This window comes from Juglans regia, chromosome 9 (assembly GCF_001411555.2).
Source record: "Juglans regia cultivar Chandler chromosome 9, Walnut 2.0, whole genome shotgun sequence".
NCBI classification, from domain to species: domain Eukaryota; kingdom Viridiplantae; phylum Streptophyta; class Magnoliopsida; order Fagales; family Juglandaceae; genus Juglans; species Juglans regia.
The window spans coordinates 14,564,388-14,587,274 of NC_049909.1; the positions used below are offsets into that span (position 1 = coordinate 14,564,388).

Below are 22,887 nucleotides of genomic sequence, written 5' to 3' on the forward strand. Positions count from 1 at the left end.
CCAGATGACTAAATACAACCATTTCATAGCTCTGCGGCACCTCTACACTGTTAAGTCAGTAGCTCAATTGTTTATCAAGCATGTATTTAAGTTGCATGGTCTACCCCAGTCCATTGTCTCAGACAGGGATAGCAATTTCACTAGTGTATTCTGGAGGGAACTCTTAAAGGCCCATGGTGTACAGTTGGAATTTAGCACTAAATACCATCCACATACTAATGGAAGTTCAAGGTAGCAAACAAGTGCTTAGAAACCCACCTATGATGCTTTGTGCAGGACAGGCTTAAGGACTAGGTGAAATGGGTGCCTCTAGCCGAATGGATGTATAATACCACCCAACATTCCGTGACAAAAGTTACCTCCTTTGAGGGACTATATGGCTATCCTCCACCTAAATTAACATCCTACAGACCTGGAACTACAAGGTCTGAAGAGGTGGACGCAGAACTCAGATCTAGAGATCACATTACACAATTATTCTGTCAATCTTATCAAGGCACAAGAAAGAATGACCAAATATCCAAATTTGAAACAGAAAGAACGTAAATTTAAAGTGAGGGATTTTAAAGTGGGGGATTTGGTCTACCTCAAGCTCCAGCCTTAAAGACAAACCCCAGTGACCCAGTGGCGAGATCTGAAGCCGGCTCTGCGATACTACGGGTCGGTTCTGGTGGAGCAATGTGTCAGTAAGGTGGCTTATTGACTGAAGATGCCTTTAACATCACAGATCCACCTCGTGCACCATATCTCCCAACTCAAGAAAAGGTTGGGACAGGGGAGGGTCTCAGCATGTTCTTCATGTTACCCCCAGTGAGCTCATAGGGGACCTTGCAACCAAATCCAGAGAAGATCTTGGGTAGAAGGATGAGCCCTCTCAACAATCGGCTAGTTACTGAGTTCTTGGTATGATGGCAGGGGCAGGAGAAGGAAAATGCGATATGGGAGAACTACTACAAGCTTAAAAACGCATTCCCACACCTTGTGGGCAATGTGTTTTAAGAAGGGGGCATTGTTATACTCCAGGTCTCTGTCGTCAACAGGGGTTACCAAGGTGTTGCCAAAGAGGGGAGAACTTAGGGTTTGGGGAAGGAAGCGAACTAAAGAAGTTGAATTGAAGACTTAACCTAAACTGAAGGACTTGGCTAGTTGAGGAAGTGGTCGTGGGCTTATGGGCCAGTGGGTTCTTGGGCTCCTTTTGTTGGGTTTTCATATGGTTTAGTAAGAATAAAGGGTGAGCCTTTTTCTAAAGAGTCATGCTACATCCACCGATGATTTAGCACGAGATGGCTCCCGACAAGAACAAAAAGATTTTTTGATTTTTTTTTAATCATTCATTTTTTTTAGGACTGTAATTGAGCTGAGCCAAGCCGAGCCTATCTTTGGCTTCCCGAGCTCAGCTCGACTCAAAGTACTCAAGCTCGAGCTACAGCCCGAGCTCGAGATTTTTTTTATTCTTTGTTCGAGCTCAAGTTGAGAGTTACTCGATAAGCTAAACTCTCAACTCGAGCTCGAGCTCAAATTGTTTATTTTTTTAATAAGATTTAATAATTAATAAAATAAATAAATAAATAAATAAAATATCTAATATTAAATTTATACAACTAACAAGTAGAACCTTTATTGAATTATAAAATTTTGAAAAATTTATAAATAATTAATATCTAACTAGTTGATATTTATCCAAAATAACAATATATTATATGCCTACATATCTTATTAATACATATACTTAATATGATAACATATATCTATTTCATATATGATTTTCACATACTAGTATATGAAATTATCAAATTTTATCGACTAATTATTATACAAATTATAAAATATACCTATGAAGTATATTCACTATACAAACATAAGTAATTAGATTACATATTATATATTTAATTATAAAAGTGGTAGACTTATATTATTAGCTAATACATATATATATATATGTATACATACATAGGTGTAAATAATAATTTATCAATATATGAATAAGTTTTAATCGATTCGAGCTAACGAGTTGACTCGAGTATAAACGAGCGGGCCTTAACCAGTTTTAGTCGAGTTGAGTCGAGTTTTGTTGGGTATGTGTCATTTACAAATCGAGTGGGTATTTGCTTTCATGAACGAGTTTTTTTTACGAGTTAAGTTCGATTTGAGTTTAATCGAGCGGGCTATCAAACAGACTGGGTCATTTACAACCCTATTTTTTTTTTATACTTTTAAACATTTTTTTAAAAAATTCACTACATCACTAAAAAATACTTCTTTAATCACCAAGTAAAAAAAATAAAGAAATTTTTTTTGTCGAGACCCAACTCTCAGTGACAATAGCATTTATGTTTTATTAACTGCTATAAGTGCTTAGGCCCATAGTAAGTCTGAGTCCGTGTCATATATAAGGGTGACAAATCATGTTAACGGGTCATTTTCGTATTACGTCAAGTCGTGTATATTATACGATATGGGTCAACTTGAATACGACCTGTTAAGCTTAACATGTCAAATTTCCAAACTCTAACATGACCCATTACAATAAGGGGTTGACATGACCCGTTATGAGTTAATTAAAAATATATCGATACAAAACGACCTGTTTCGATCCGTGTCAATCCGTTTATGTAAATGGATTGAATTGACCCAAATAATCCATTTAACCTAACTAACATAATTTTACATAAAAGTTAAAATCATAATATTTTTAAAAAATATAAAATAACTATATAAGTCTAAAATTACAATCCAAACAATAAAAATACCAAAATTACAATCCAGAAGAAGTGTGGGAGGTTGTCGTGACTAGTGAGAAGTGACTCAACTGAGAACTGAGAGAGAGTGAGGGTCTGAGAGAGAGTTAGGAAATACGTAATAGGGTTAGTGTATTATTTTTATGTTAAAATGATATAATTGTAATTTTAAGTAAAAAATTTAACGGATCTAAACAAGTTAAGCGGATTGACCCGTTAGTGACCTGTTAATGAATCGTGTCTTAACAGGTCAACCTGTTTTGACCCGAATCCGTTAATATCAAATCCAAATCTGTTAATTTGGTGTCGTGTTCGTATTGAGTTAACGAATTATGTCACATATTACCAACCCTAATCACGTAGATCCATTATAGGATGTCTGTAATTTTACTAAGTACTTGGCACATTAACTCTTTCTTTATTTAGTCGAGTTTGTTACAGTCTGAACATATAGCTCTAGTGCAGTAGGAATTCTTCTTTTATGCAAAATCAATACAACAAATTTCTTTTTTTTTTTTGTTTTTTTGGAGATGCTCACCCTCAAAGTGAGATCTGAACATTCCACCCTTCCACAGCCGTGTAACAAAATCTGAGAAATGAATTTTAGCTGTGCATGAACCCAAACGTGCTGATCCACAACTCCACTCTTCCCTTTACTATTAATAAATAAATAAATAAATATTAATTAAGCTATAGATTGACCGATTCTCTGCCTCTCACTTGAAATATCCATATACTATCTCAATTATAAAGCATTATTTATTATTTTATATTATATTAACAAGTAAAATGATCAAAATACAATATAAAGTGGAATAACACAAATACTTCGTATGTTATATATATAAAAAAAAAAATACTATTGATTTCACTTGAAATAGAGATGTTACTTATTCCAATACATGCAAAATGTTGCGATGGTTAATTATTAATTTTCAAAGATAGTACCTCATAATTAATTAAGCTTAATTTTTACACTATTTAGAACTTATTGCAAAATTATGGATTAAAATTTAGAAATATGCTAAGTACAATATGTGGCAGACTCACGAGATGATATATATCATTTTGGGGAAATGCTATATCTCCCGCCGGGAGCTCCCGCTTGGAGCTCCCGCTGGAGATTAGTATATTTTTTATGTGTTTTTTTTTTTAATTATTTTTTATATAAAATTTTTTAATAATTTTAAATATTTTTAAAAAATAAAAAAATTCAAAATATTATTAAAAAATACTTTCTTAATTACGAAGTAAAATAAAAAATTATAAACAAATATTTTTTTTTAATTCGTGATTAAGAAAGTATATTTTAATAATTTTTTTTTTTACTTTCTAATTAAGGAAGTATTTTTAATGATGTTCTAAATTTATTTTATTTTTTTAAAAATATTTTTTATAATTTTTTATTTTACTTCATGATTAAGAAAATATTTTTAATATATATTTTTTTACTTTCTGATTAAGAAAATATTTTCTGAATGATGTTTTAAATTTATTTTATTTTTTTAAAATATTTTAAAATAATAAAAGATCTATATAAAAAATTATTTAAACAAAACATATGTAAAATAACAATACACCCCCAGCGGGGCTGTAGCATCACCCATCATTTTGTTAAGGACCCTGCTACGTGGAAATATTCTGGACGCAGTCCTAGTTGGGGGCTTGCGTGCGCACGAAGTGAAACGCTTTGTTTCATTTAAGTGAAAAAATGCATAGAAGTAATACGCGTCGTTTAACTTGGCGGCTTCATTCGATTCTTAAATTGATCTCAATTTATTATTATAATTTTTTAAAATTTTAATATAAAATATAATAAATAATTCAATTTTTTTAAATTTTATAATAATAATAATATTAAAAAATAATATTTTAATAATATTTTATAATTTATAATATCTCCAAGACTTGCAGTCTTGTTGGATGCCAATGATCCCACTTCTTTTTCTATATTTCCTTGGCTGGATGCAAAAAGAAACCTCATTTAATAGCAAATGCCCACATAATTGCAAGCATAAATCCAAAACTAATACAAGAATCAGAACAAAGCTTTCATTGATCCGGTCGAGCATTTTGGGTATAAAGAACCATTGCTTATTATAGCTATGCAGAGAATCAAATATTTGAGAATTTGAATGTATTGAACTTAATATTTAAATATTTTTGGAAAATGTATTTAAGCATATGTTTTCTATTTTCAAAGTACTCAAATGCTTCTAATGAGACTGTACATGTCGACAGTGGTGTAGGAGATGCAGAGGGAACTCAAACAATAGAGATCTGTTTTCAAAGCACTTAAACGCAAGGCCACTTTGCTTTGGATCGACTTGTCTAGGCCTGTGTTTTGGGAAGAGAGATAAGAATCAAAGTGCAAAGAGTTATGTCGCATTGCTTGAGGGAGAGAAGATAAAGTGACGGGTATTTTTGACATTTGATCAAAATTATAAGGGAAATGAGATAAACACTCATTTTGTGGGCACGCAAACCCCGAACGGGGAATGTACATAGCACAACTCCTGCTACGTGCACCGTGGTCTTGACTAGGGATGAGCTCTGACTCCAACGGAGTCGGAAGTCCCACCTTCGACCTCCGACTCGGACTCCGATCGGAGTCAGAGTTCAACTCTGATCGGAGTCGAACTGGAGTCGGAGTTCAACTCCGATCGGAGTAGAAAATGGATTCGAGCGAACAATCTGTATGACATTCACTTAAAACCACACTCGAGCCAAAGCTCGCGCGAACAATCTATGTGACGTTCGCTCGAGCAACACTCGAGCCATACTTGAGTGCCACTCAAGTGAACTTTATCTGGAACAAAAAATCTGTTTTTTACAAAAAGGTGAAGTTGGAGTTTGGGCTCGAGTTCAGAGCCCACATGGGCTCCGGCTCCAACTCTGAATTTCGCAAACTCTGACTCTATCAGATTCGGAGTCTTGTCGGAACTCGAATAGAGTTCGGAGCTCGAAAATTTTGCCCATCCCGAGTCTCAACAATGCAAATTTTTATTTTATTTTATTTTTTAAAAATATTTTTTAAATCCTTTTAAGTATTTAAAAATTATAAACTCATTAAAAAATTCTTTCACCTAAGTTTTTTTTTTAAAAAAAAAAACAACAACAACAGCAGGGACAATCGGTAAGATTTATCAGTTTAATTATCATTTCACTTTTGTTAATTGAGATGAACAAAAATATGTTAAAAATATTTAATTTAAAAAAATTAAATAACGCAATATATTAATTTTAAAAAGGACATATTTGAAGAATCTTAAATAGACAAAAGCAAAAGAGCTTTATGAATAAATTTTCATTCATTTTAGAGAAGTGATATAATATATAGGAAAATGCTAGAGCTCCCGCTGGAGCTCTAGTGAATTTTTTTATGTGTATTTTTTAATTCTTTTTTTTATGTAGATGTTTTTAATGATTTTAAATATTTTTAAAAAATAAAAAAATTTATAATATTATTAAATAATACTTGCTTAATCACAAAGTAAAATATAAAATATTTTTATATGATTTTTTATTTTACTTCGTGATTAAGGAAGTATTTTTTAATAATTTTTTTTTACTTCTTGATTAAGAAAGTGTTTTTAATAATGTTCTAAATTTATTTTATTTTTTAAAAAATATTAAAAAATATTAAAAAAAATTATATAAAAAACAACTTAAAAAAAAATACATACAAAAATACACTACAGCCCCAGCGGTAGCTCCCAGCGGGAGCCCCCAGCGGGGGCTGTAGCACGATCCTAATATATAACCAAATAAATTTAAAAATTGATATAATTTTTATAATACGTTAAATTTATTTATAATAAAAATAATTTTATAATTTAATATAATATATTAAATTATAAATGAGTAATATTAGAGAGAAGTCATTATAGTAGTGCATACTTTACACTTACTGCATGATTACTTCTAGGTAATTGTTTCCAATACTCACTTGAAAAGATATGTGATCTAGATAATATCACATCATATATACAAAATAGATACTCTTAATAGTAACTTCTATCTATATTTAATCCTAAATTTTATATATCACATATGATGAACTCAAACGTATAAATTGCAAGCAATGATTGTACGAGGATGAGACTACCGTACATCAGTATCCCGAAACTTCTGAATAATTTTTAGATGGGTGGTGCTACAGTCCCCGCTGGGAGCTCCTGCTGGGCTGTAGTATTATTTAATATATATTTTATTTAAATAATTTTTATATAAATTTTTTAATATTTTAAAATATTTAAAAAAAATAAAATAAAAATAAAATATTATTAAAAAAATATTTTTTTTAATTCAAAAGTAAAAAATATATATTAAAAAATAGTTTCTTAATCACGAAGTAAAATAAAAAATTATAAAAAAATATTTTTTTATAATTTTTTATTTTACTTCATGATTAAGAAAATATTTTTTAATAATATTATGATTTTTTTTTAAAATATTTAAAATAGTCATATTACAGCCTCCGTTGGGGGCTCCCGTTGAGCTTAACATGTACTTTTTTATGTATAATTTTTTAATTTATTTTTTATATAGATTTTTTTTACACTTATAAATATTTTTAAAAAATAAAATAAATTTAAAATATCATTAAAAAACAATTCCTTAATCAGAAAGTAAAAAAAAAAAAATCATTAAAAAACACTTCCTTAATCAGAAAGTAAAAAAAAAATCATTAAAAAACACTTCCTTAATCATAAAGTAAAAAAAAAATCATTAAAAAATACTTCCTTAATCAGAAAGTAAAAAATAAATCATTAAAAAACACTTCCTTAATGAGAAAGTAAAAAAAAAAAATACTTCATTAATCAGAAAGTAAAATACAAATCATTAAATATTAATTTTTATTCTACTTCGTAATTAAGAAAATATTTTTAAATAATATTATAATTTTTATTTTATTTTTTAAAATATTTAAAATTATTAAAAATATTTATATAAAAATAAATTTAAAAAATATATATAAAAAAATGCTACATGCCCCAGCGGGAGCACCCAGCGGGGCATGTAGCATTTTCCTTTTTAGATCGACATTCACCGTTGTTACATATTTTTGTGAAATCTATGTTTGGGCGCCAAGAAAACGTAGGGAAAATGGAAATAGTAATATTTCTCACAAAATAAACCACCTGCCTTCGATTATGCTCTCGAAACATTCTATGCAATCCAACTGAGTCAGAAAAAGTTCCTGATTCAGAAAATGGAACAGAAAACCTCGTCCCCGTTAACGAGCGCGAAGACCACGCAAGAGCTGGCAATTGAAGGCCAGAAGCATCTAGAAGAAACCATAGAGTCAGCCTTCCAGATCCTTTCCTCCATGAACGATGAGCTCTGTAACCCCGCCTTGTGGTCCACCACTACTTCTACTTCTTTATCATCTGCGACTGCTATCACTACTAATACGGCCCCAACTGCCAAAGGCCCTTCTTCTGTATCCTCGAACGGTGTTGCCAATGGCGACGCCGCCTCTTCCGACACGCATCCCGCTGAGAGTGTTGGTGGTACTGGAGGAGCGCTCGAAGAAGCTCGGTTTCGGTATAAGAACTCTGTGAACTCACTTCGTGCAGTTATCGCCGCAATCCCTAGCTCTCGGAAGGTAAATAAAGTCAAAACCCTAGCTCCTTTTTGGCTATTTTGGTTTTTTTTTTTTTTTTTTGTGGTGAGAGTCGGTTTATAAATTTGGTTGTCGTGCCTTTTATTTCTCTTTTGTTTTCCTGGGAAATTTTGATAGAAGTTTAATTTGGAGTAATATATCGGAGATTTGTGAAAAAATTTGGTTCTTGATTTTTTAATTTAAAGGGCGCGGTTAGTATTGAAGACAATCGTGTAGTATGTGCATAATTTGCGAGATCTTAGAGAAATTAAGAACATTTGTTTTTTGGAGTTGGGATGGTGGGTTGTTTGTTGATTATCCAACAGCTTGGGTCGCAGATTTTATTTCAGGAGACGAAGAAGAAAACATCCCTAGTGGTAGAAAATCATAGACTGGATTCTACTCCCTTTTTTTTTTTTTTTGATTAATGAGATAGTGCAAAGTAAAAGCGACCATTATTATATTGTTAGTGTTTATTGCAAAGGGAATTGTATTTCCTCCGGTGGTTCTGTTTCTTGGTTACTGAAACTGATATTTCTATTCAGTGAGAGTTTTGGCTGCAATAGAGATGAGAGATGTAGACTTTGCTTTGTGTTGTGACCTGTTATTTGAGCTAACTCAATTTTTCTTGTGCCTAAAATAGGCAAAAGCATTTGAAATGGGTTCACCTCCAAGTGGCCCGGAATCCCCAGAAGATCAGACTGAAATTCAGAAGTTAGAAGAGCGAGCCTCTAGTCTAAGAAAGGTAGTTTTGATTGAGTTGCACATTTATATTGGTGAATATTAGAGTGGTGGTAGGAAATATATTCTGGGGCTGGGATGGTGGGTTGGATGTATGCTTCAACCATGAGTTTTCGTAGGCAACTAGCATCTCATTGCAATGGGTCTATACTTTTGCTGCATTTATTTGACCTTATAAGAGCTCATATTTTCTTAACCTGTCTTTACATTACAATTTGAACTCCTGTGTTTCTAAATGTAGGAACTTGCAAACAAGAACATGTATCTCAAGCTTCTCATAGATCAGCTACGAGATCTTATTACTGACATTTCTACGTGGCAAAGTCCTTGTTCTGTATGAAGCTCTGGATAAATATGGTCCTCTTGAGTAACCATGGCTGAGAATAGACTCTGGCCCATATTTTCACATGAGGTGATGATACTTCCGTCCCGACTTTCTTCGTTGTTCTGTTAAACTTCGACGTATATTCATTTTAGAAGACTAGAAGTTAACAGGAGAGTGATCAGGACATGGAGGCGTAAAAATTATTTTAAAGAAAATTTGGATGAAAAATAGAGTAATGCAGTCCTGAAGGAACCTGTATTATATCCTGAAACATTTAACATTATGGATAAAGTGTTTGTTGAAAAGGATTTCAGGTTTTACCAACCTAGTGTGTTCATGTTAGTCATTCCTGTGATGAGTCTCTTCATGTGATTTATATCAGCCATATCTTGATGTGTTATTTGATGTATATGCTTCAGAAGTTTGAGACATTAGGTCTACATATTGAGGATTGATCTTTCACTCAAGAAAGCTCTTTGAGTTTCTCTTATATTTTAGAGAAGCTTGTAGAAAGGGGGCTTCTTCCAATATCACTGAAAGAAAAGTAGAGCCTTCATAGCTTTAGTTGAGGGGCGCGCTAGTCGTGCCGGACGAAGTGTAAATTTTTAGTTCTGTTCTTAATCTTATTATAGAGTTGTCTGAATGTGAGAAGTCCAAGTTCAACAGTAGTAAAGTTTATGCTTTTACGCCAAAATTTATAAGTTGTAAACGCAAATGATCAAAATTATGGGATGATACTCGACAAGAGTATAAATCTACTACCTCGAAATCATGTAAGTTTTATATAAGTTGGGCTTGCATCCAGTGAAAAGTCTTTGAACGTCGTGTTAAAGTTTGATCGGGCCGATGTTTACTTGTGTGTTCGTCATTATCAGTATCCTTCATTCATTTGTTCAATAGAAAATAGTTGTAAGCCAAACCATTTATAGATATGTTGAGGCACACTGATCTCGTTAAATTCATATATGCCTTTCATGGAAAGTTAGCTATGACGTCCAAACAGAACCAATGCACGCGTCTGACTTGTTATATAGATAATATATATATATATATATATATATATATAATAGGCGTCCTTAAGCACCTTTTATCTTGTAGTAGGAGTAGCCTCATTTCATGCCAAAAGGAATCAGGTTTTTCCACGAGGAAGTTGGCAGGCAGTAGCAGCAGTATGGACCATCAAAATTGAACCCTGATACTCACACAGGGTTTTTTTTTACACGGAATGGAAAACATAGATCGTGAACAGTGTATTTTTTTTTTAAGGTAAGAAAATATTTTATTAATCCACGTAATTTCCCAAGTACACATAGAGTATACAAAAAAGCCTAATTACAAGTTAAATGTTACGAAAAGCAGCATAAAAGTCATTAAAAGATGTTCCATTCAATACAATAGATGAAGTCCAAAGTAACAAGGTATGATAAAAAAAAGTCTCTAAACCGTGTGCTCCTTGTCACTATTCCTCTCATTCTATGCACATCACATTAGACATAGAGGCACCATCTTCCAAATAGTCGTGATCTATCTGTTGCTTTGGAATCCTCTTCAACCAATAACTCTTATCACTCTTCTAGGCATTACCAATGTCATACCAAGCCTTGTGAATATTTCATCCCATAAAGCCTTAACTACTTTGCAATGGTGAAGAAGGTGATTTACTGATTCACTGTCATGTTTGCACATAAAGCAACAATCTGTTAAGTAGAGGTCACAGCTTCTCAACTTGTCAATAGTCAATATTTTCCTGTGAGATGTTAGCCAACCAAAGAAAGCCACTTCGAGGGGAGCATTACTCCTCCATATACACTTCCAAGGGAATGCAACGGTGGAGTGGGTCAATAATACCTTATAGTAGGATCGGACTGAGAAGTTCTTGTTCCCTATAGATGTCCAAAGCAATCGATCCTCTCCATTTGCATGGAAGTTCAACGCGTATAACGCGCTGTAAAAATCAGCAATATCTCTCATTTCCAAGTCCTGTGCGACTCTAATAAATCTCACTGACCATTGAGTGGAGTCAGAGGAGATGATCATATTATCAACAACTGAGGCATTCTTATCGAGCGCAATCCTAAAAAAGGGAGGGAAAAGCGGTCTTCAATGCAACATCGCCATACCAAGTGTCATGCCAAAATCTTACTTGTGTGCCCCTACCCACCGCAAACATGCAATTAGCAAGTCTTCCCAACCATTACGAATAAATTTCCACACACCCACACCGTAAGCTCCTCTTACTTCATTAGAGCACCAACTTGTCTAAATACTCTCATATTTAACATCATAATTTTCCTCCAAAGGGCATCTCTTTCCCTATGATAAGTCATAACCATTTTTCTAGGAGAGCCTTATTGAAAGTTCTCAATTTACGAACTCCAATCTGCCATTGGACAAAGGTGTGCATACCCTCAATTTAGGAACACCCAATCCGCCATATTACGAATCAATTTGCTCCCTTGTTTTTCATTCCGTGCAAAAATCCCGTGGCTTAATCATTATGCATAAAAGTTTTTGAGTATTTCAGCTTTTAACTTGTTTTAGCATGTTAGAATCCATGGCTGGCTGCTGTAAGATGCAAAGCAATGTCTTAGGAGTACCATAAAAGCCAAAAGGTAAGAAACATAGAGGCTTTTCACGTCTCTTTACCTGCTTCTGCACTTCTGTCTAGTCTTGCTTGCTAACTACCAGACAAGGCAAATAAATAAACAAAGCAATAATTGATGACCCCTCTGTATTCCTTCCCCTTGCATTCAAGTCCCATCCAATTTTTGGAACCATAAACATTCGAACAGAAATTGATGCATTTGTTTCTATTTTCAATTTTTTTATATGGATGTCTATATATATTAACTAAATACACGCAGGAGTTACTGAGTCTGTTTTATTATCATCATTTTGCATGGCTGTGATTGGCTAATATCCTTAGATTAGCGAATTTCCTTTACAGGTTGTTTTGATAGCATCGATAACCACTTGAAGCAAATGAGACAACGATTGTAGCCAAATCACAATAGAATGTAGCCAAATCACAATAGAAAGTACTACTTCCCCTTGTTTTTTCAAGGCATTCCACTTCTATAAGAATGGTAGTCACTTTCTGAGATATATTTATAGCCAAAGAAAGGACACTGACATATATACTTGAGTAAAAAGGGATGATGACTTTATTAATTATGAATGGAGGATCTGGTGGTGAGAGATGATCTCATATCTACAATGGTACATTCATCTGCCCCTAACATGATGGCTTCTTTGCTTGCTCTTATGAACCTTGCAACAGCACCCTCCACATACTCATGTGCTTCTTTCACATTCATTTTGCTGCTCATTTCATCTGGGAAGCTGCTCAAGAAGTGGTCGCCATTAAGAACGGCTGCTAGTTGAACTACCTCACTTTGAAACTCGGATAACTTACTATCTTCCTTTGCTTCTGCGGTCCTTAAAGGTGTCACATCTGGCAGAGTCTCTGCAAACATATGCATGTTAGGCTAAGGTTTCTTCTAGCACTAGCTTGTGCATATTAAAAAAGAAAAGAAAATTGTTATTTATCAGTTGTCAAATGATTGGCAAATAAAGAGAAAAATAACAAAATGTTTTTCGATCATTTGAATTGGCTTTGAATGTAGGATAGGTACCTGGGCAATCGGTTCTAGGAGAGGTTAATTCCCCAACAACCTGCTCAAATGTCCCAGCCCATGCATCCCTATAAGTCAAGAAGTTAGAGGAGAGGTTGAACATCTTCTTTATGGTTGCAGGGATTGAAGAGTGCTCGAACTCGGAGTTTGGAGTAGGCCCTATTGAGTCACTTATTACTGTGAAAACAGATGCAAATGCAGATCAGCATATTAAAAGATGAAAGCGAAAGAACAAAGCATTTAAGTTTGAAGCTTCAAAACCCTTAGTAATGATATGCACCAAGACATTAGTTACTCTAACCAAACTACTAATAACAACCAGTTCACTTGTAACTAGCTTTCTAAACTCGATTGCCAACTTGCCAAATAAATTGACTTCAAAGTTCAAACCCATATTACCATACTCCTCAATCTATCCCACTCAAACAACAGACACGTGTGACAGAAGACACTTGAAAAAATCAACCAGCAACTAATCCAACTTTAATCTCAGAAATTTCTCAGTAGATTCAAATAACAAACACAATTCTATGCAAATCATCAGAGCAATCTCTAACATCCACACAAAACAGCTAACTAAAGAGGGGTTAAAACATGAAAATTTGAGCTCACCTGTCCCTTTCTTGATCCAAGGAGAGACCATAATTGTCGGCACACGAACGCCAAGCCTATCGAACTTGAAGAAATATGGAGCAGGACCTGTGTTCCCATCTGGGTTAGGAACATCATTATAAGGAGTCTTGACATGATCATAGAACCCACCATGCTCATCATAGGTAATCACAAATAGAGTCTCATTCCACTGAGGACTTGCTCTCAATGTCTCGTAAACCTCCTTAACTAATTTTTGCCCATTAGCCACATCATGAGAAGGGTGATCATCATTTGCAGGCATTCCCAGTGTATCGAAATACCTTGGCTCGATAACTGTTAAGCTTGGAAGCTTACCCTTTAAAGCATCTTTCTTGAACTTCGAATCAAAGAGGTGGAACTTGAATATGTACTTCAACTTCCTCAAATTTCTGTAAAAGAAAGTTGTGGGCATGCTTTGGAAGTAAATCCCAAAGTTCATACCATTCTCATGAAGTGAGTCAAAAATGGTTTTTTGTGGATACCCGAAAGCCAGTTTCTTCGTAATGTGGCTTGTTGAACCATGAGAAGTTGCAGAATACACAAACAGCCTATTGGGTTGGGTCGGGCCGGGAATTGCAGAGAACCACCTATCAAAGACCGCAAATTCACGAACCAAAGCCGCGTAGACCGGCACAGATTCAGGTCTAAAGCCTTTCATGACAGTTTCGGAGAGGTTTGGGGACACTGAGAGTGCTTGTTCCACAAAACCAGTCATGGAAGGAATAGAGCCAGAGCCAAAAACCTGCTGCGCCACTGCTTCGAAGGAGTGCTCAGGATCCGGATCCACGAAATCAGCATCGTCCGAGAAGCAAATGGAGTCTGGGTCTGTCTGGTTGGTGGATACTGGATTGCATTCTTCTCCTGTGACTCCATTGATTAATGGGTTAATGGCTTTTTTCATCCATCCGAGCATGTGGTCAAAGGACCTGTTCTCCATAACCAAAACCACAATGGTTTTGATGGGTTGCTGGGGAGGTGGGACTGCTGAGACAAAATGGGTGGGTGGGAAAACCCATGACAGAGTGAGAAATAGCAGGAAAATGGAGCCGAATGAAGGTGGACCTGGTGGCCGGGTTTTGGAACCTCCCATTCTCTCTGAAATATGCTAGTTTTGGCAAAATGGGTTTGCTTCGTTTTGCTCTCTCTCTCTCTCTCTCTCTCTGAATAATGCGCTAGAAACAGTATGTGGAGGAGAAGTTCAGCAGATATTTTTTGAAGGGATAGAGAATTAACTTACAGTAGTGCATTTGGAGTACAGAGCAATCAGGAGAGGAGAGAGAAAGCTTCTGGTTTTTGTGCCCTTCCAATCTTTATATAGATGGGTGCTTTTGGAAAAGAGGAGCAACGTAAAAGGAAAGGTGAAATGCCATAATATAATTGCGTCTTGTTCTGGTAACTTTTCCGAGTTGAGGTTGAATACTCTCTGCTGCATACTCACTGACACTGTAGTTTGAGAATGTATACAGCCCATGGTTTGAGTTAAAAACTTAAAACAAGAAGGCCATCCCTTATGAGCCAGTCCGGTATAATATAAAATTCTCCATTTTAATTTGATTTTCAGAATTATATTTTATATTCATAATTATCACATCAAGAGATTCGATTTTTACAATAATTAAAATATTTATTTTATTTACATATATTTTGAAAGACTGATACATCTATAAAAGAAGTATATAAAAATAATCAAATAAATTGACATGACTTCATCTGATCCTTTAGATCTACTTTATAATAAAAGTAATTTTACAATATGACGAATCACATCAAATTACGTTAATTTGTGAGATTGCTATTGTGTAATCATTTTATAGTTATAGTATTTCTCTATATTTTGACCTATACTTTATATTCAATCACAATTAAAAATAGGAAAAATATAACTCGTGTGTATGCTAATCTCCTACTTACCATAGTTTCAGTGCTCTCTCATTTTAGGCTCATTATAAAAACTTAAAAAAATATTCACAATTTTTTACATCTTTTGTGTTGGCTTCAAATCAGATGAAAATCTTGATTTTTTAAATTAAAATTTATAATGAAGTGACATTATCGCCAATTGGTGCATGAGACTTTTTAATTGGCAATTTCCATCAATACAAGAAAAGAAAAAACATTTAATATTAAATCTGGGTGAGAAGGTGTTAAATGCAAAAATAAATATTGGCAGACAAAATATGGTAATGTGGTAACATGATGACAGGTTGTACTTTGGAATAACACTACAATTACATTGCGAAAAAATAAAAATAAAGAAAAAAATAAAATATTATATAGGAAATATACCCCAATTGGCACAAACATTTTTAATACTGTTTTTCTTCTGAATTGTAAAAATATTTATGAAAACTTTTTGAGTTAAGGTTTTATAAAAATTATTGGACTCATTTTTTTAAAGAGTGGCTCTACAGCCACTACTCTCAACTCTCGTTGAAAGCTACTGTTAGTTATATTTTTTTTTACATGTATTTTTTAATATTTTTAAAAATAAAAAAAGTTACAATATTATTAAAAAATAATTCATTAATTACTAAGTAAAAAAAATAAAAAATAAAATAAAAATCACAACGGTAACTTCAAGCGGTAATAACCATTGGTAAGAGTAGTATTTTTCTTTTTTAAATGAGTTTTCTTTGCTGCCATATTTTTTTTTAATTAAAAGAAAATTGTTTGGGAGATGGATTTTTGAGCTTTTGGTGTTTTCGAAAATATTGAAAAAAAAAATTATATTCTGTAAATGTAATATTTTGAGGAATGAAAACATCTAAATTCCAGGCCATGGACAGAAAGTTTGGGTTGAAAGTATTGCACGTGAAGCCTCTCAAAATATCTTTCAATTTTGGTGCCATTTGAGATTTGATAGACAAGTCATGCACAGAACAGTTGTTTACTCCTTTAGAAGATTGAGACCAACGAAATGAAATAAAATAAAATAAAATAAATATAGTTAATTTATTAATAAATAAATAAATAAAATGTGAATGTGGGAGTGTTGAGGATAAAATGCTAAGATATGAGATTTTGTAATTGTAAAATGTGCAAGTCCACTGCATTTTTCTTAAAAGAAATATTAAATTCGAGACTTGAATAATGACAGCCGTAAGATATTGCGTGCATGTTGGGGCTTTATAAAATCAATTTATTTCTACCACAAAGGTCAAAGAATGCTTACGTGGAATTGGTGAACAAGGCCACGTGGGTCCACATGCCGACAATTTATTTTTAATAAAATATACATATTTTTTAAAGAAAACATTTATCACATTAATCAACAATAAAAACAGTTTGATCATGTACAATATAACACAGAATTTCCATAGGCTCTTCAATCCAAACAATTTCCTCATTCCTCTGTAAGCCCAATTTGGTTAGAATGTGAGCCACCTGATTTCCTTGCCGTGAAACATATTGGAGCTTACTTTGAGCAAATTGTCCAAAAACAACCGTAAGATCTTCCACCTTTTGGTCATACCATGAGCAATTCTTTGCTGGATTCTGAATATCAGTAACCTAAGTCAAGGAATCCCCTTAAAAAACTACCTTATTAAGCCCAAGCTCAACACACAAATCAGTAGCCCTCTCTAGAGCCATAGCTTTTGTCTGTAAAGGAGAGAAAATAAAATCTTTAGACTAAGCTGCTGCTGCTGCTAATAACTCCTTATTATGATCTCTGAAAACACACCCCCTCCCATCCTCTTACTGCTGTCAAGAAAGGCTACATCCCAATTGGCTTTTATCCAAGCTCATTTAGGTCCGCACCATTTAATCAGTCTTCTACTAACAGTTTGGCCTCCACTTATCGTAAGAGTTGAAGCTTGAGCCGCTTGGAAATCCTCCAATTCTAATCTTGCACCCTGCCACAATTTCTTAAGATTAACAAATACATCTTCAAACACCCAGCTATTTCTTCTCAACCATAACTTCCTAAAAACACAAGCTGTAAGTTCAAGTTCAAAAATAGTTAAACGTTATAACAACTGCTTCCAAGTAAAAACAAAATCAGTCCCAATAGTTTTAGATTTCTGCAGAAAACTCTCTGAATCAGCCCAAACATCCATCGCAGTCCCACAAGACCACAAGACATGGTTGCTTGTCTAAGCTTGCTGGTTACAAATAGGGCAAGCTTCATTTTCAGTACCCTTCCTTCTATACAGATTGCTTCTAGTAGGAAGAGTTTCATTAACTGCCCTCCACATAAAAACTTTAACTGCATTTGGAACCTTCAAAGCCCATACCTTCTTCCAAAGCTCAGAAAAATGTTGTTGATCAGAACACCCCCATGAAATTTTGCTTTTTTTGACACTGCAAATGATAGGCTGATTTAACAGAAAATAACTCATTGTTGGTAGGACCCCAATACAACTTATAGTCAGAACCCCTTCTACTCATAGTCAAACTTTTAATCACTTCAGCTTCTTCCACAAAAAAAACCTCATCAATCAGAAAGACATTCCAAAAACCTCCAGGTAGAAGCATTTTGTCAACTGTATTCTCCCTTTGTAAACAATAATTAGATGACTGAACCATATGAGTGTTAGGGATTGGCAACCACTTATCCATCGAAATCCTTATTTTTTTATCATAACCCACCCTCCAACGCATACCATCCTTTACTAACCCAGTAGCATCATTAATACTTCTCCAAATCAAAGAAGAGGCAGTACCAGTTTTTGCACATAGAATATCCCCACTTTTATAATATTTATCTTTCATTATTCTAGCCACCAAAGAAGAAGGTTTTGTCAGAAGTCTCCAATATTGCTTTGCTAACAAAGTTTGATTAAAGCTGACAATATCTCGAAACCCCATACCCCCATAATCTTTAGATAAACTGACTTTGTTCCACTGTTTCCATTGAATCTTGTGTTGGTTTGTCATGTGACCCCACCAAAATTTGGCTATCAATTGAGAAATTTGTGAACACAACTTCAAAGGTAACTTGAATACACTCATTGTTTGAATAGCCTCATAAGCAATCATAACGTTATCAGAAATTAAACGACCCGTAATGAAGGCACTCTGATTGTAGGAAATAATCTCAGGTAAAATCTTTTTTAACCTGTTTGCTAGTATCTTAGCCATTAGTTTATAAATCACATTACATAAACTAATCAGTCTAAAATCACTAACAGTTTTAGGTCTATCCACCTTAGGAATCAAAACCAAATTGGTCCTATTCATTTCATCCTCTACAAAATACCAGAATTCAAAAAATCTAGAACCACATTCACAACTCTATCACCCACTATACTCCAATAATCCTGGTAAAAGCAAGGGCTAAAACCATCAGGGCCTGGGGATTTAAAAGGAGCCATTTGATATAAAGCCAACTCAACCTCCAATCTATCAAAGGTGCGTCCAGTGTATGAGACATTTCACTAGTTATTTTACAATTCAGATTAACTAACCCTTCCTCAATTATCACATCAGAAGGATTAGAAGAACAGAAAAAATTAGCGAAATGATTCTCAAAAGCCTTTGAAATACTAACATGGCCTGTCCTTAAAACAGCATTAGAATCTCTGGCATCCATAATTCGATTCCTTCTCCTTCTCTGAGTAGCACACAAGTGAAAAAATCTAGTGTTTCTATCACCTACCTTATACCAGTTAACTTTAGCCCTTTGTTTCCATCTCAAATCTTCCTTTTCTAAAAGCAAACCAACCTATTTCTGTAAAGCTCTGATAGCATCCACATTATCTGCCCCTTCTCTGTCTTGTAATCTCTTCAAAAGAACGCTTTTCACAGCTATCAATTTCTCGACTTCTGACCTCTTGGATCTGTTCCAGTTACCCAGCTCTTCATTGCACTGCTTCAAAGAAGCTTGTAATTTATCTTGATTAGAACCCCTTTCAGAACTACCCCTCCAAGATTCTGCTATAACTCGACCACGTTCCTATTCTTTTGACCAACAAGCCTCAAACATAAAAGGTCTGATTTTCCTTCCCATACCCCCACCTTTTGAAAACAAAGAAACAAAAAGGGGAGCATGGTCAGAACATCTAGCCACCATTGTATCCACTAGTATTCTAACACATTTTTCCAGCCATATCTTATTGATAAAAACCCTATCTAACATTTCCTTAGTGAAAGTCCAATTTGAATGCCTATTACTCCAGGTAAAAGGATTTCCACGACACCCCACATCTATCAAACTGTTTTGATCCACAACCACTGAAAACCTTTTCATTTGCAATTCAGATCTATCTCTACCACCCACCTTCTCAGAAGAGAATAAAATCTCATTAAAGTTCCCAAATAAACACCAAGGATAAGGACCTGGATTCAATCTATGTAACAAATCCCAAGATTGAACCCTTCTGCTAGTCTGAGGATCCCCATAGAAGCCAGTGAGCATAACCTTCTCCATCTGATCCAACCCATTAACCCATCCACTAATATGTCTTAATGAAAAATTATGAATTGTAAACCCCAAATTCTCTTGCCATAACATAGCAACACCTCCACTTCTACCCACTGGATCTACTGAAAAGCAACAATCAAATCGAATACGATCCATTTTATAGGCAACAAGCAGTGTCTCCATGAGAAACACAACCTTGAGAAACTTATCTTTCACCATTAGTGAAAGGTCATGAATTGTCCGAGGGTCCCCAAGCCCTCGGCAGTTCCAACTGAATAGAATCATAATTCTCAGCGGGGGTGACTGGCAGCCTCCGCCGATAGCACCTCAATTGAATCACTTCGGTCCTCATCCACAATTTTTTTGTTTTTTCCCCAAAGAGACATCATCTTTTTCATCATGTAAGAACAAGCCAGCTCTTTTCTCACGAGAAAAGGATACAAGAGACTGGCCTAGATTACCCTGCTTTCGAGCCTTCCTCTTCCATTTCTTATTATCAGCTTGCTGAGGCAAGGGAAGCCGAACACCATCACTTACTACCACTGCCCTTCTTCTGCAACTCCCTTTTGATTCCTCTCCACTTGGAAAATTCGTTTCGAAGTTCGGGTAGTAGGGAGCTTTCCAATATCGAACATCATTGTACAGCTACATTCAACATGTTGGACTAGATATGGGCTTGAAACCATAGGCCCAGGCCAAATTAAATCCATAACCCATTTCTCGAAACTCTCTCGTATCAAAGTTTCCCGTGTATTGAGCTTAGAATCAACGACAATTGTAACTGTCACCTTCTCTTTTTCCTTGTTAACTTCCACATTCGGTAATTGATCAACTGCCTCTAAAGATTTCCCAACTACCACAACATTGTCAGTTATCCCTTGAGTTTCGAAATCCTCTCCCCCCATCCCAAAACAGCCGCTTTCCTCACCCCACTGATCCACTTCCCTGTGTCCTAGATTCCAACCACCTTCCTTGGGTGTACCTGAGAAAGGCTTCGTAGAGCCTTCATGTCTATTTGTCACAAGCCTTCATCTTTTGCCTCCATAGAACCTAGCCCGTAACCAACTTCCAAATTGAGTTCCACCTTTCTGCTTTACAGTTTCCAGGGAAATACACTACTGCTTTCCATGGAACATATGGCCACATGAAAAACAAATGCGAGGAAGCTTTTCCCATTGGATAGGAATCCACAACCTCTGAGAATTATAATGAATTGTTCTTCCCCAAGAGACAAGTTTACATAAATCCACCTCAACAAGAACTCAAAGAAAAGGACCCCACCCAATGTCATCATATGGAATATCTACCTTAAGCACTCTGCTAATTGACTTACCAATTTGTTCACCAATAGCATGATTCATAAAACCCATTGGAAGCCTACAAAGCTGAATCCAGAAACACTCAGACGTAAGATCCATAGCATGAAGTGGAGTGCTCAGATTGACTGGTTTGAGGACAAAAACTAAATTATCAAATAATCAAGGTTGACCTGACAAGACCTTGTCTCTATCCACCGAAGTGACAAAGGTAATAGAAAATAAATTGTCCCCTATTAACTGGAAGACTACATCTTTGTCAACCTTCCACACCTTTAACATCGTAGTCCTTAGGGGTGTAAATTCAAACCGGAAAACCAGACCCGACCGGACCGGACCGAACCGGACCGATTTTACTGGTTTTGAACCGGTCCGGTCCGGAACCGATTTTTAAAATGTAAAAACCGGCCGGTTTCGGTCCGGTTCCGGTTCTGGAATTTTTTGGACCGGACCGGATCGGTTGATTAAAAAAAATAAAAAATAATATTTTTATATATAAGTTTTATACAAAATATTTTATATATATTAAATATTAATATATATAAGTTTTATATATAATGTATAATTATAAATTTTTATGTGAAATTTTATATATAACATATATATTCATATATGAAATAATTTCTTATTATAATTTATAAATTATTACATAAAATGTTAATACTAAATCACTAAAAGTTTATAACTAATACTAATATATAACTTATAACTATACCAATAGTCTAATATTAATACTATTATATAGTCTAATATATTAATAAAAGTATAAAACAGCTTTTTTTAAATCAAATTTTTTTTTTTATAAATAAATTTTTAATGACAAATTGTGAAATTTACATTTTAAAAAAATCGAAAAACCGAACCAGACCAGACCGGAAACCGGAAGTACCGGTTTAGGAGGGTAACCGGTGCGTAATCGGTTTTGAAAAATACAAAACCGGTACATACCGGTTCGATCCTAGATTTTATCCAAAACCGGACCGAACCGGACCGGTTACACCCCTAGTAGTCCTTAGTACCTCTAAACCAACCCTTTTGTCAACATACACCTTCCCAATTAAACTCATTTTTTTGCAGTTACGCAGTACTCCCAAAATCCACATGTTCAATCTCAATCGCAGCACTCTCATCTTCATTGAGATCGATTTTATTCCAATCTTCCTGCAAGTCTTCCATCACACTACACTCTTTTATAGAAAGAAAAAAAAAAAAAAAAAATCCCGCCATTGATGGCATTAGAGCACTAGTAGTGGACTCAACTTAACTAACTAAATTTTGACCAAAATTTATCTAGGTTGCACAAAAATTCACTATAATGAATTTAATAAATGAACAGTAATTTTAGCCCAAGATTTATTCACTAGCCAAATCTGGCCAATCCTTTGAGTTGGCTAAATATTATTTTCACTATAAACAATTCTCAACCCACTGCTTTCTGTTCCTCCCACATAAAAATACTGCAGAAAAAATATATCCCCTGTGAATATATGACCATTGAAAAAATATATAAGTTGAAAGAATGGTTGT

General features: G+C 34.5%; 2 protein-coding genes across 2 annotated transcripts; one reads left to right on the top strand and one right to left on the bottom strand.

Moving 5' to 3' along the window:
* The first annotated feature begins 7,746 nt into the window (after positions 1-7,746).
* LOC108994287 (mediator of RNA polymerase II transcription subunit 30-like) lies at positions 7,747-9,902 on the top strand. The gene is made up of 3 exons (XM_018969423.2): positions 7,747-8,349; positions 8,990-9,091; positions 9,329-9,902. Exons 1-3 carry the CDS (start codon positions 7,954-7,956, stop codon positions 9,425-9,427), a joined length of 597 nt encoding a protein of 198 aa, XP_018824968.1. The 5' UTR covers positions 7,747-7,953; the 3' UTR covers positions 9,428-9,902.
* A 2,651-nt stretch (positions 9,903-12,553) lies between these two features.
* Positions 12,554-15,066, bottom strand: LOC108994433 (non-specific phospholipase C6-like). Its single transcript, XM_018969652.2, has 3 exons — positions 13,660-15,066; positions 13,048-13,224; positions 12,554-12,878 (listed from the first exon to the last, which is right to left on the bottom strand). The coding sequence occupies exons 1-3, from the start codon at positions 14,768-14,770 to the stop codon at positions 12,580-12,582; spliced, it is 1,587 nt and encodes a 528-aa protein (XP_018825197.1). The 5' UTR covers positions 14,771-15,066; the 3' UTR covers positions 12,554-12,579.
* Positions 15,067-22,887: the final 7,821 nt, after the last annotated feature.